The sequence below is a fragment of the Ursus arctos genome, unplaced genomic scaffold, assembly GCF_023065955.2.
Source record: "Ursus arctos isolate Adak ecotype North America unplaced genomic scaffold, UrsArc2.0 scaffold_6, whole genome shotgun sequence".
NCBI classification, from domain to species: domain Eukaryota; kingdom Metazoa; phylum Chordata; class Mammalia; order Carnivora; family Ursidae; genus Ursus; species Ursus arctos.
This window is the reverse complement of record NW_026623078.1, coordinates 83,095,019-83,108,182: the sequence shown is the minus strand read 5'-3', so window position 1 is coordinate 83,108,182 and position 13,164 is coordinate 83,095,019. Positions and strand designations below refer to the sequence as shown.

At 55.4% G+C, this 13,164-nt stretch overlaps 1 protein-coding gene across 1 annotated transcript in view; it reads left to right on the top strand.

The window, feature by feature from the left end:
• Nucleotides 1-12,963, top strand: part of KCNK9 (potassium two pore domain channel subfamily K member 9) — a 76,317-nt gene extending 63,354 nt beyond the window's left edge. Inside the window, exon 2 of the mRNA XM_048212566.2 lies at nucleotides 11,988-12,963. Within this exon, the coding sequence (XP_048068523.1) occupies nucleotides 11,988-12,829 (842 nt within the window). The 3' untranslated portion in view covers nucleotides 12,830-12,963. The remainder of the gene's footprint in view (nucleotides 1-11,987) is intronic.
• Nucleotides 12,964-13,164: the final 201 nt, after the last annotated feature.

The following is a 13,164-nucleotide window of genomic DNA, read 5'->3' as shown; positions in this document are numbered from 1 at the left end:
GACCTCATCGTGCCTCTGGTGTCCATCGTGTTCGGGTCAGAGCTGGGACCCCGGTGGGTGCCTCATCAGAGCATTGCCATCTTGTGGCTAGAGGGAGCTGGCTGGGCCACCCCCCGCCCCCAGCCTGGTCCTCACCCCTGCGTCAGAGGGTGCCACTGTGCCCTGACCGCCCCCCAGGCCGTGTTCTGAGCTGCATGCCGGGGGCTTTCTGTGAGCGGGGTGTCCTGTGGCTGCTTCAGGGCAGATGTCTATCACCTGTGTCCAGAAGCCCGCGTGGGGGTTGGTTAAGGGAGCCCAGAGACTGTGGGTGCCGACTAGGGCAGTGGTCTTCAGATGGACGGCCAGTGTTAAGGCTGCACCCCCGCCCCCCGCACCCCTCCCGAGCAGGCCCGCAGGGAGGGCGGTGCTGCCAAGAACCTGGGCTTCTCCAGAGTGGCCTCGGTGTCCCCTGAGCTCCTGTGCCCAGGCCAGCTCAGCGCCTCCTCCCAGAACCCACAGACCCCAGGCCTCCCCCACTCCCCACTTCCCTCATCCTCAGGTAGAAAGAAAGAAGAGTTTTGCTTTAAAAACAGGGGTTTCTTTACTTTTTTCATTTAAGTAAAATTCCTACAACTTAAAATTCACATTTTAACATCTTCAGTCCAGTGGCATTTAGTACATTCCCAGAATTGTGCAGCCACCTCCTTTGTCCAGTTCCAAGACAATTTCATTATCCCCAGAGAAAACCCGACCCATCAGGCATCCACCCCCAGCCTCGGACAACCTCTCATCTGCTTCCCGCCTCTGCAGATTTGCCTGTTCTGGGCGCTTCCTATAAAGGAGTCCTGCTGTATGTGTCCTTGGTGCACGGCGTCTTTCACTTAGCATAGTATTTCCAGGCTCACGCACATCCTACCATGTATCGGAATATCCTTCCTCTTCCAGGCCGAGTAATAATCCATCATCGTAGGGGTAGACCACGTTTTGCTTATCCATTCATCCATGGGTGAACATTTGGGTTGTCTCTCCCTTTTGGCTGTTGTGAATAGTGCTGCTGTGTTTGACTACTTATTTCCAACTCTTTGGGCTATATACCTAAGAGTAGAACTGCTAAAAATGATTTTTAAAGAACGTATGTCTTCGTTACTTGGGTCTGTGTTAAGAGCAGACAGAGCTGTCAAGCCAGCTGTAAAGCCCTGAGTCTTACTGTCCCGCTGACGCCTGGGTGGGCGGGTGGCCCGCAGCAGGACCCCTGCATGCACCTGCTCCCCCAGGGGCTCCCTGAGGCCCGCCTTGCAGGGACATTTTGGGGACTAAGGGGGACGCACACGGGGCTGCCCAGGCTGCTTCCTCATTCATAAATAGGAATAATAACACGTCATTTGACTAGATCCTGCGATCACGAAGGAAGGGTCTGGGCCAGGGCTTCCGGGCGTCCGTGGTCTGAGAGGCGCTCCTGAGGGATGACCGCAGACCAGCGAGGAGATGACGTGTCCATCCGGCAGAGGCGCTGGAGCGGGCGCCAGGTTGACATGCTGATCGGCAGGCTCCCCGTGGCCAGCACGGGCTGTGCCCTCCCCAGGCGCCCCGCGTCCGGCCCGCCCAACCCTCGCACAGCGCCGAGCAGGAGGAAGGCCTGGCGTGAGCTCTTGTCAGAAATATGTGCCTCGGAGGCTTGTATATTTTTCAAAAATAATTTTTTAGGTTCCCTTTTCCCCTTAAGACATAAAATGAAGGGAAACCACAAGGGGACTATTTGGGAAATTAATAATACTTTAAAAAGCATATGAGAGAATTGTTCTTTCATTAAAGAAAACCCCAAATCTGCCAAATTTCCCTCCAGAGAACACAGGGTGGTGCCAAGCCTGTGAATAGTCAAGTCACCGGGGCCTCCTCATGGCTCCAAGAAGGGCTAAGGGCTTGGGACTGGGAACCCGAGGGCCCTGGGCAAAAAGCCTCAGTGTTTTCATCTGTGAAGTGGGTTCACGCGTTCTGGAGTGGAGTTCCCCACGGGGATTATAGGAGGGGCTTCGGTCTACCCAGGAGGACTGTGCCCGCCTCGGTGTGGCTCTCCTGTCCGTGTGGGGGCAGGGCTGGCCCCAGCCCACTTGGGGAAGGTGCCTCCATGGGGCGATGGCATTTCTTGCTGCCTTGGTTTATGCATCTGTGAAGTGGCCTGACCAGTGTTTGCTGCCCCGGCGGGCTCCCGGCCACGGACGGAGGGTGGTGGGCAGCGCGTGTCGTGGGGCTCGCTGACCCTCACTTGCTCCCCCTTTCCCGCCTTCTCTCCTCTGGTTCTTGTCTCCTTTTCTGCCATTTCCGGAGCATCACGACCTCTGTTTTAGACAAACAGATGGCCTGTTTTATTTTGTTTGGCCTGTGCCACATTTTAAAATGTCTAATTAGATACCAATTAGAGTCCACATTTTTTAAAAAAATTGATATTTCCAGCTTCTCCTTAAAAATCAGGACGTTGGGTCGCCCTGGCCTGTGCCCTGTTGCCCGGCTGGGCTGCAGCCGCTTTTTCAGAGGCCCGGGCTGTCCCGGGGCCACCGTCCACCCTCACGTTGGTTCCCTCACCACCCCCCGCCATGTCCCTGCAGACGGATCTGAGGCGCTTGTAAGAGAAGCCGCGTCAGGTGCAGGGCGTGGGAACTGCAGAGGGCTGTGTTATCCATACAAATCCCCTCTTCATTATTGGCAGTCGTGCTGAGGTGTAGGGCGGGTTGAGTGTTAATCAGTTATGATCAAACCAGTGGCTGAAACCAAAAGGCTTAGTGAGAAAGAGGCTGACTGTGCGTAGGGCTGACTCTCAGCTGGGCTCAGACACGGGGGTGGAGTGGTACACCCTGTCTCTCAGGGTAGGGAATTCTCTGTAGTTGCGCTCACCCTCGTGGTGCTGAAATGACTTCGCTGGCTCTGGACAAAACACTCTAGCACCCTCCTAGTTGGGCAGGAAAGAGCAAAAGTCTCATTGGTTCGGGGCTCGGCTGGCGACCCAATCAGAGCCCATAAGAAGCACCTTCCTCTCTTAGGGTTCGAATGGGGAGACCTGGGGCGCCTGGGTGGCTCAGTCGTTACGTGTCTGCCTTCGGCTCAGGGCGTGATCCCGGCGTTCTGGGATCGAGCCCCACATCGGGCTCTTCCACTGGCAGCCTTCTTCTTCCTCTCCCACTCCCCTGCTGTGTTCCCTCTCTCTCTTTCTGTCAAATGAATAAATAAAATCTTAAAAAAAGAAATGAATGGGGAGACCTGCACATGAGCCAAGGCCACATGGTGGTACCCGGTTCTGTTACATTGAGAGAAGGACGACCCCACCTGGGGCAGCTGCAACAACGGGCATCCCTCTCAGATGAACACGGACAAGCTTTGTAGTACCTGGAAGGGACTGCTTTACTCTGTAGTCCCCTTTACAGAGAGGAAGCCCCGGCTTAGAGGGTCCAGGTGGCTTTCCCAAGGTCACGGGCAATACGTGGCAGATGGAGCCAGATGCAGGCCTTGGGAGTTACTGATCCTACCCAGTTACCTCCTGAGGACCCTTCGTGCCCACTCTCCGCCTCCCCATCCCCCGTGGCCCCATGAGTCATTTTCCTTTTTGGTGTTTGCAGACACCTGGGTCTTAATAATCATGCGGAGCTCATTCGGGGGCTTGAGCAAGGCCAGCGCCAGGGAGGCTGGATGAGTGGGATGCTTGTTGCACACTGAAGTGGGGAGCCAGCCGGGAAGCAGAAGGGGCCGAGGGCAGCTCCCCTCCCTGGCACCTCCCTGCTCAAAGCCACCCTGAGTCATTCTTTAATGGAAAGTGTGCTATTTTAATTCCTATCAGCACAAAAACCTTGTGTGTCCTTTATAAATATTTCATTCTCTTCCAGCAGTGAGTTCCCACTGCCCAGGGCCTGTGTATAGCCACCTCCTTCCCTGTGTGGGGCGGTCTGTCCCCAGCCCAGGTGGCTGTGGGCCGGAGGGGATGGCCACGACCACCCTCACCCGGCCGCTAGCTGTGACGGCCGCTGCTGCTCAAGGAGCAGCCCAGCCCCCCTGAACTTGACAGAAGAGAAAGAGGGTGCCTGGGGAGGGAAGTGACCACCCAAGGTCCCTAAGGGGCAGAATCAGGGCTCCAACCTGAGTCGGCCCCATGCTGGGGACCAGTCTTGTCCACTCCATTGTGGTGTCCTGGAGTGGGAATTCAAAGCTAGGTCAATCTCTTCTGGCCAAGGGACCAGGGCAGACTTCAGGGAGGGGCACTCCAGAGCAGGGAAGCTTTGCCAATTGTGTAGTGCTCCGGAAGACTGGGACAGTCATTTAGGCCAGTGGTGATGGGCCCAGATTCCCAGGGAGCTCTAGGGAGCCCCAGACAGTTCTTGAGCACTAGAGTGTCAGCAGCGAGGCTGGTCTGTGACCCACAGGCCCCAGCTGCCTTCCTGACTTTTCCCAGTGGAGAGAGCCTGTCGGATACTCGTGGCATCTCTAATGAAACACTGTCCAGAATAGGAGCAGGTCTAGGTAGCTGCTCATACCTGGTGCCTGTCGACTTCTGGAAAATCTAGGAGGAGCCAGCAAGGAGCAGAAGGCATCTTGCAAGGGAGGGCTGCCTTCTAGCCACAGCTGGTTCTTCGGGGAGCCCCAGACCCAATAGAAATGATTAATTTTATGAGCCTCCTTCCTTGTATCGCTCCCCTTCGGAAAGCAGGACCCTGTCCATTTTATTTGTTGCCCAGCTACAGCCAGGAGATGTGGGCCTCTTCTCGGCGAGCCTCTCCCAGGGCAGATCAGGGAGGTTGGCTAAGTATACTAATGGGGCCGTGAAATCAGGCTGGATGATGTGGTGTCTTGGGTAGAGCTGACCACTCCCCCCAGCCACGCTGGGCTCAGCAGTGGGCTCAGGACTGGCCAGACTTCCCAGGCAGTGTCCGGAAGACAGAAGCCATTCGCACAGTGATGCATCCGTCTGAACTCTGTGTGCCTCTCTCATGCCTCCCCTGTGCCGTGCTCTGGGATCGCAGAGGTGCATCAGGGGTGGGCAGTACTGCCCTCAGAGCTCACAGTCTGGCCAGGAGGCAGGGGGACGGAGGGAGGAGAGGACCCCCCTGCCAACAGCCCGGCCCGTGGTGGCCTCAGCTGGGACTCTCCAGCAGGGTCAGTCAGTGTCTGTGGGTGAGAGAGGAGTCTGGGGGTGGGGCTGCCCTGGAGGCCCCCAGCCCCCACCCTGGGTCTGGAGATGGGAGGTGGGCGCAGAGCGAGCAGGTGGCTGGTCCTTTCCATCACGCCTAGGCCTCACTGGCTTGGGACGTGCAGGGGCACCTGGGGCTGGAAGGCCTGCACCCAGCATCCGCGTGCCAGCCTGGGGTGGGGGCTCAGCTCCAGCGTGGCCTGGGCTCAGAGGCTGCAGTGACAGAATACCCCAGACTGGGGGCTTAAACCACAGGTACTCTCCCAGTTCTGGAGGCTGGGAGTCCAAGGTTAAGGTGCTGGCATACTGAGGGCTGGGAGAGGGCTGGGGGAGGGTTGAGGGAGGGCTCTCTTCCTGGCAGCAGACACCCCCTTCTCACCGTGTCTGCTCATGGCAGAGAGGGAGCGAGCTCTGGTCCCTTCCTCTCTTAGAAGGACACTAACCGCATCCCGAAGCCTTCATGAACTCATGTAGCCCTGATCCCTCCCCCACCCAGCGCCTCACCTCCAGGTATCATCATGTGGGGGCTAGGGCTTCCACCCAAGAATTTGGCGACACAGATGGTCGCAGGGAGGGGCCCTGGGGATCTGACGAGAGCCTCTCATTCCAGCTTCATCTCTGCTCCATTTCACAGATGGGAAAACTGAGGTGTCCTTCTGGGATGTCCAGGAGTGGCAGCGCAGAGTCCACAGACAGCTTTTCAAAGCGGGGTTTATTGTTTTTATAGTCCATTTGTCCTTTTCCGATTGGAACTTCGAAAGCTTGTTGCTGGCCCGCTGTGTGGAGTTGGGGCGGCATGCCTGCCCCTGGTCCTCGCTTTAACCCTCTGATTATGGGGACGGTCGGCCTTTTCCAGGGCCGCCTTCATGCCTTCTTCATAAGGATAACCTTGTAGCTCTTAGAATACCCCAGCCCCCTCTGGGCTTAGCACGTGAGCACCCTCCAGGAGTGGGGGGTTCATGTGCTGGAATATGGGGGGCAGGGCACAGGGCCTTCCTTTCCATTCTCCTAAAGCTTCGTCACCACACGCACCCACACCAGCTCTGCCCTCCCGCTCTACCTGCCCTGCCCTTAGCGCTCCTGGTGGGGAGGCCAGGATCCGGGGCTCAGGCCTGGTTCTGGGCCCTGCCACCTGCTGACAGAGAGGGCCCAGGCCCGGGGAGAGGGGCTGATGCACAGAGTAATGTCAGAATCCAGCAGTGGTGGGCAGCCTGAGCAAACTCCTGTTCATCCATCAAAACTCTGGAGGCTCCTGAGAGGCGGTAAGCCCGGGCTGACCCAGTCTGAGCTGGGCGCTCTTCTGTGCTTCCCCAGCATTGGGCACGTACAGGCCAAGCCGATGATTCTGACACTGCTCCGCCTCCCCGGAGCTGCCGGTCCGCTCTTTTGTCCTCTCTGATTCTCCTGCAACCCGCACAGGGCCTGGCCTGGGGAGGGCCGTAGTGGGCATTCAACCCCTGGCCCCCTCTGGCACCCTTCCTGGGCCCCAAGCACCAGCCCCACCACTCAGGGGAGCTAAGCTGGGTCTCAGGAGCTGGGGTCCCTCTGACAAGGACCCTACTCCTCATGGCAGCAAGGGCCCTTGAATTTGATTCAGATCTGTGTCCTTGTCAGCTCCAGTGCGGGGCCGGGAACCTGTGAGCATCTCTGCTCCCTCCTGGCCAGCCCCACGGCACTGCACTGACACTGCCAGGTGGAAGGATAGGGAGCAGGGCCCTGGCAGGGGTCGGGAGGCTGGGGCGACACCAGGTGCTGTGTGCTGAGGGGTGAGGGAGGCAGGCGGGGGAAGGTGGGTGGGTCAGCACCTCAGACAGACTCCTGGGTGACTCATCTGAGGTCCCGCGCCCTGGAGGTCAGGGAGCCTGATGTTGGGGCGCAGCACCAGGGGGTGGCTTTTCAGACTGTCAGTGCAATCACCATCCTGGTCAGCAGTCCCCACCCCCAGGGACCTGGCCCCCAGTGGCCACCCGAGCAGCCTATCCGGGCCAGCATTGGGGCCATGAGTAAGTTTGTCCCTGACCCCGCACATGCAGAAAAGTCAGCAGGAAGGAGGGGGGGCACAGCTTGGTGTGGATGGATGAGCGAGGCGCTGCATCTCCTGTGTGCAGGGAGCTTTGCAGCCGGGGGCCGGTGGCCTGCGCCTTCTCCAGCTGGTGGGGCTCAGGGCGGTGCTCATGCTGGTCAGGGCTGGTCACCTGCAGGGGTGCCAGGCCCAGGGCTGGGGAAGGACAGTCCCATCCCTTGCAGGGCGGCTACAAGCCTCTCTCCCCTCCTTTTCTCAGCCTCATCCTGCACTTGCGGCCAGTGAGTTGAGGGGCGCGGCGGAGCAGCCCCTCAAAGGGATCCCTCTGGGACGACCTGGGTGCAGTAGCTCTTCTGTGCCCTGTGCAGGCCTCCTGAGCCCGGTGTAAATCATTGTTAGACATTGCTTTGCCAGAAGGATGAATTACTCATTTGCAATGATGGAAGGACGAATGATCTAGTCCTAGATGGCATTCCTGAGGTTGTGTTGCCCCTGCAGGGCTCAGAAGTAGAGGAGGAAGGTGCTTGGGAGCCTGGGCCTTAGTGAGAAAACCGGGATGGGGATGGAGCCATAGCTCCTGAGCTCCCAGGACAAGTGCTAAGCAGGGGTTGGGGGACAGAAATGATCAAGGAGAACAGGCAGCTGCCCCTGGGGGTCCTCCATGGCCTTGACACCCATGCCCTCAACCTCCGTGTAAGGCCCCCCTCGTGCTGGGCACTGGGAGGGCCCTGGTCATGGGCTGGCTGGCTGGAGCCCCTTGGGAAGATTTGGGGGAAAGAAGTCCCTGTGGATCCCCCGTGACAAGCACAGGTCCTGGAACACAGTCAACGGTCTGGACACATCTGAATGGAAAACGCTGGAACACACGGATACGGCTCCCAACCCAGGGAAGCCAGAGTGCATTCATCCACTCACAGATGAAAAAAACCAATCTTCCCGGGCCTGAGTTGTCACACAGGTTCTGTGAGAACATTGGAGATTTGTACCTGTTGTCCTCTTGGGAAGGAGAGGCGTCTTCCCAACGTCTGGTGCACGTGCGTTCCCTCTCTTCTCATCCTTGTAACTCGCAGCTATGATGTGTGCTGGTGACTTATAAATACGCACCGGCATTCCCTGCAGCACACACATACGTGTGCACACATCCGGTGCCTTGAGCGTAGTCCACATGCACATGCACACATACCGCGTAGACAAATCCATTCATGACTGCAGGGGTGCTGTGGGTACGCTGTATATGCTTTCTATGTATCGGTATATGTGGTGTGTGTATGTGCGTGTATTACTCTCCCCGCACAGGCGTACTGTGCATGTCGTTCCAAGGGTATGCCATACATATTCTATAGGAAGTACCCATAGATGCCACATCTGTGGGTTGCAGAGTTTATGCATACCCTGTACATAGACGTGATAGGTATAGACCTGTCCATAGGCAGTGCCTGCAGTGTTGTGTCAGAGCAGAGATGGTGAGCAGATCCAGTGGAGAATACACACGGTATATCCGTTCGGCCTTTGCAGGAAGTAGCACTCTCAATTTGAGATATTAGTGGGCTGTTTATAGACTCTTCTGGAAAGCGTGGGTCTGGTGGAGGGAAAGCAACCAGGGAAGCTGTGGCATTCTGGATGAGCAATGGTGGAGAGCTGTCCGTGTGTCTGGGAACAGTTACTGGAACTGTAGAGAGTAGCTCCATGATGTGAGCCTGCAAGGTCCTCACCTTCCTCCCTTCTGACCTCCTGACCAACTAACTGGAAACCAGACAGCAGGGTGGAGGTGGGTGCGTCCGGATGGGGAAATTGAAGATGTCCTGCCTGGCTGTCTCCTTCCCAGAACCGTTGTACATTCAGCAGCTTATCTGTCATTGTAGCGGGAAGAGTCCTGTGCCCAAATCACAGGGCCAGAGATTTATTAATGTGGAAGGCCCTGAACTTTGGTGGCGTTCATCTCCCACGCTCTCTCACGCACCTTACTGAGGCATGTCCCCACTGTGGGGGAAGGGGGACAATGGAGCAGTGAGATATACTGGGGGCATCAGAATGATGAAGTCCTTTCAATATGCAGTAGGACAGATGACAGGAGACCAGACACAGGGTCTACAGACATACTGCTGTCCAGCCATGTGAAGGAAACCGCTTCTGAACGTCGCTACTGACAGGAATGGGTGCGGTCTGTGCACCCCAGGTGCAATTTTTGACCCAGCAAATGCTGTGTTGGTTTCCTCTCGTAAATATATCACATCCGGTACCATTAGCTAATATTACCACCTTACTCAGTTTCCAACATTCTACTGTTTTCCACCATCCATCTGGCTTTTGTATCAGCTACGCAGGTGAGCTATCTGGAGATATAGTAGGGCTCCCACCCCTGCATTCTGTATAAATATAAACCCAGTTGTTTACCAAGATGTGTTTCATTCTTTCCTGAAGACCTAAGACTCCATCTGGTATCATTTCCCTCTAGGAAGAAGAACTTCCTTTGGTAATATTCTGTGCAGATCTACTGGAAACAAGTTTTCTTTCATGTAAAAATGTATTTTGACTTCATTCTTAAAGGATATTTCCTGTGGATGGACAATTCTGGGTTAACAGTCTTTTTTTTTTTTTTTTAAGCTCCTTAAAGATGTTATTGCACTGTTTCCTGGCCCCCATTGTTTATGATTAGAAGGAAGAGGTATTCACATCATTCTCTAGGTGATATCTTGTTTCTCTCTGGCTGCCTTAGGGATTTCTCTTTGGTTTTCAGCAGTTTGACACCGATGTGTGGTTTTCTTTGTTTATCCTACTTGGAGTTCACTGGGCTTCTTGAATCTGTAAACCTGTGCCTTTCACCAAATTTGGTTAATTTTGGCTATTTCTTCAAATTTTTTTGGTCTTGTTTTCTCTTTTCCTTCTGGGATGCCTTTTGATATTTTCCTGAAGGTCTCTGAGGCTTTCAAAATTTATTTTAAACCTGTATTTCTCTCTGTTCTCGCTGTTGGATTTCTATTGCTATATTTGTTGCTCTCCCTATTAGCTTTCTGCTTCCCCATTCTATCTTTTCTGGCCTGACTCCTCCTTCATATCATTTTCCCTCTTTTGCAAAGACTATGCGGTTTTTGAGGGGCTGGAGCTCAGTGCTGGCTCAGTGGGGCTGAGGGCCAAAGAGGATGAAGAGAAGGCATCCTGGAGGCAAACAAATGATGTCATCTCTGTAGTGAGAGTATGGCCCCTGGGGCACGTAGGACACAGCACAAATTCCTGCCAGGGGAGAGACAGGCAAAGTGATGAAGCCTTGGTGGAGAGGTGTGGGCTTGAGCAGTCAGATGAAGTTTTCTGTGGGAGACAGTGGGCGGCGTGGAGGTCTTGGGGTCTGGTTGGTCCCTACAGAGTACCAGGCCCTGGACTAGGTGCTGTGCGACTTAGCAGATCAGCACACCCCCACCTGGGAATTATTATTATCCCATGTAACAGATGAAGAAGCCAGGGCTGGGAGAGGTGGTCTGGTGCCCAAAATAATAATACAGCCGGTTAAATGACTAGGAGCCCATGAGCATACGGCTCTGGGTAATATCAGGGAAACCTTTCTTGATGGGGCAGGCTTTGAGATGTTGGAAGGCCATGTTCATCCTCCAAGCTGTCAGTCCAAATACTGCCTGTGATTTGGGTTTCGTTTTTTGTTTTTTGTTTTTTTCCTGGGCAGTATTAGCCCAGAACTTGACCTAGAGCCCACTGAATCTCGTTCTTCCTGCCGTGTTGTACAGATCCTATCCTGGCTCTGATATTATTATGACTAAGTAGCTGAAGGACACCTGGCAGGTAAGTCCACCCTTCCAGCACCCCATCCTCTTTCTGAATGTGGCAAAATAGAGACTCAGCTTTGCACAATTGATGTAGGGGATTAATGAAGTGATGTGCTGCGAAGTTGCATGAAGAGTTCCAAAAGCACTTACATATGTGTGGTTCTTAGAGGATTACTTGCGCCCTCTTTCCTAAGAAGCTCAGACTCACACAGTGGCACAACCATCTTCCTTCATTTCCTAAATCTTCTACGTGCTAGGTGTTACTCCAGGTGTGGGGGATCCGGCAGTGAACAGAACAGGTCACAAGTCTTCGCCTTCGTGGTGTTTATAGTACACTCTGCAGTTACTTCTCTTGACGCAGAATCTCTGCTTTTGAGCCTCATCCTTGGTGCCTAAAAACTCTGGGTTCAAATCCCAGCTCTGAAGGACTCAAGTTATCCTACTATTAAAGAATGTAGTTTTCTTGTCTTCAGTGTCAGACTCATTATGCCTAGTGTGTGGGGTTGTTAGGAGGTCAGAATGGGGCCCTGCAGGACGAGGACTCCACACGGAGCCTGGTATGCGACAGTAATGTTCATCCACGGTGGGCATGTTTAATTCTCTCCCTTGAACTCACTACGTTTGCAGTCTTCTTATTAGTGAGTATGCTGCTTTTCCTTTTAAAACCTTTGTTTTGCTCTAAGAACAATGAAATGCCCTCTGTACTCTTCCTCTGAGCTGGCCCCAATGAAATGCCCCCAAATGCTCCCGTCCCTAAGTGTCAAAGGACACTTCACTGATTCTTCCTTGTTCTTCTCCCCTCACTCCAGGATATGGCAGGCCCCAGATTCCATCCCGATGGAAGTGCCCCGACCCCCTTCCCAACCCCAGCCTCAAGTGACACCTCTTCCCTGGCCCTCCCTTGTCCTCCTCTTCCTCTCCCTGCCAGGTTATGGGCACACCCACGCCCCATGCCCACCGCAGTGCCAAGTCCGACCCCACCCCAGACCTCACGGGACCTCGCCTCACTCCTTCTCCTTGTTTTCTCGCCCCCTCCGCTCAGGTTACGGGCACGCCGCCCCCGGCACCGACGCGGGCAAGGCGTTCTGCATGTTCTACGCCGTGCTGGGCATCCCGCTGACGCTGGTCATGTTCCAGAGCCTGGGCGAGCGGATGAACACCTTCGTGCGGTACTTGCTGAAGCGCATCAAGAAGTGCTGCGGCATGCGCAACACCGACGTGTCCATGGAGAACATGGTGACCGTGGGCTTCTTCTCCTGCATGGGGACGCTGTGCATCGGGGCGGCCGCCTTCTCCCAGTGCGAGGAGTGGAGCTTCTTCCACGCCTACTACTACTGCTTCATCACATTGACTACCATTGGGTTCGGGGACTACGTGGCCCTGCAGACCAAGGGCGCCCTGCAAAAGAAGCCGCTCTACGTGGCCTTTAGCTTTATGTATATCCTGGTGGGGCTGACGGTCATCGGGGCCTTCCTCAACCTGGTGGTCCTCAGGTTCTTGACCATGAACAGCGAGGACGAGCGGCGGGACGCCGAGGAGAGGGCGTCGCTGGCCGGAAACCGCAACAGCATGGTCATCCACATCCCCGAGGAGGCGCGGCAGGGCCGGCCCCGGTACAAGGCGGACGTGCCGGACCTGCAGTCCGTGTGCTCTTGCACCTGCTACCGACCGCAGGAGTACGGCGGCCGCCCGGCCGCGCAGCAGAACTCCTTCAGCGCCAAGCTCGCCCCCCAGTACTTCCACTCCATCTCGTACAAGATCGAGGAGATCTCACCAAGCACATTGAAAAACAGCCTCTTCCCCTCCCCCATCAGCTCCGTTTCTCCCGGGTTACATAGCTTTACCGACAGCCACAGGCTGATGAGGCGCCGGAAGTCCATCTAAGGTGCGGGGCGCGCGGCGCAGGCGGAAAAAGTCATTTGTCCTGTTTGACCTCGAGTTCCACTGGCCCACCTCGTCTGTTTTGTTCTTATTTATTATTAGTATCCTTTACCGTTGTCCTCATTCTCTTTATTCCTTCTCTCCTTCCTTTTTCCGTGGTTTCCTACCTCCCCCACCCCTCCCCACCCCTCCCCGGCGAGACAGAGCAGGCCAAAGGGAAAACAAAGGCCCGTCCTCCTCTGAAACTCGCGTCTGAGCATGGAGCATGGATTTCTTCCTTCCTTCCCAGCGAAGTATGCCTTACATTTCTCCGCAGCCTGCCCCATCTCTGGGGTGGC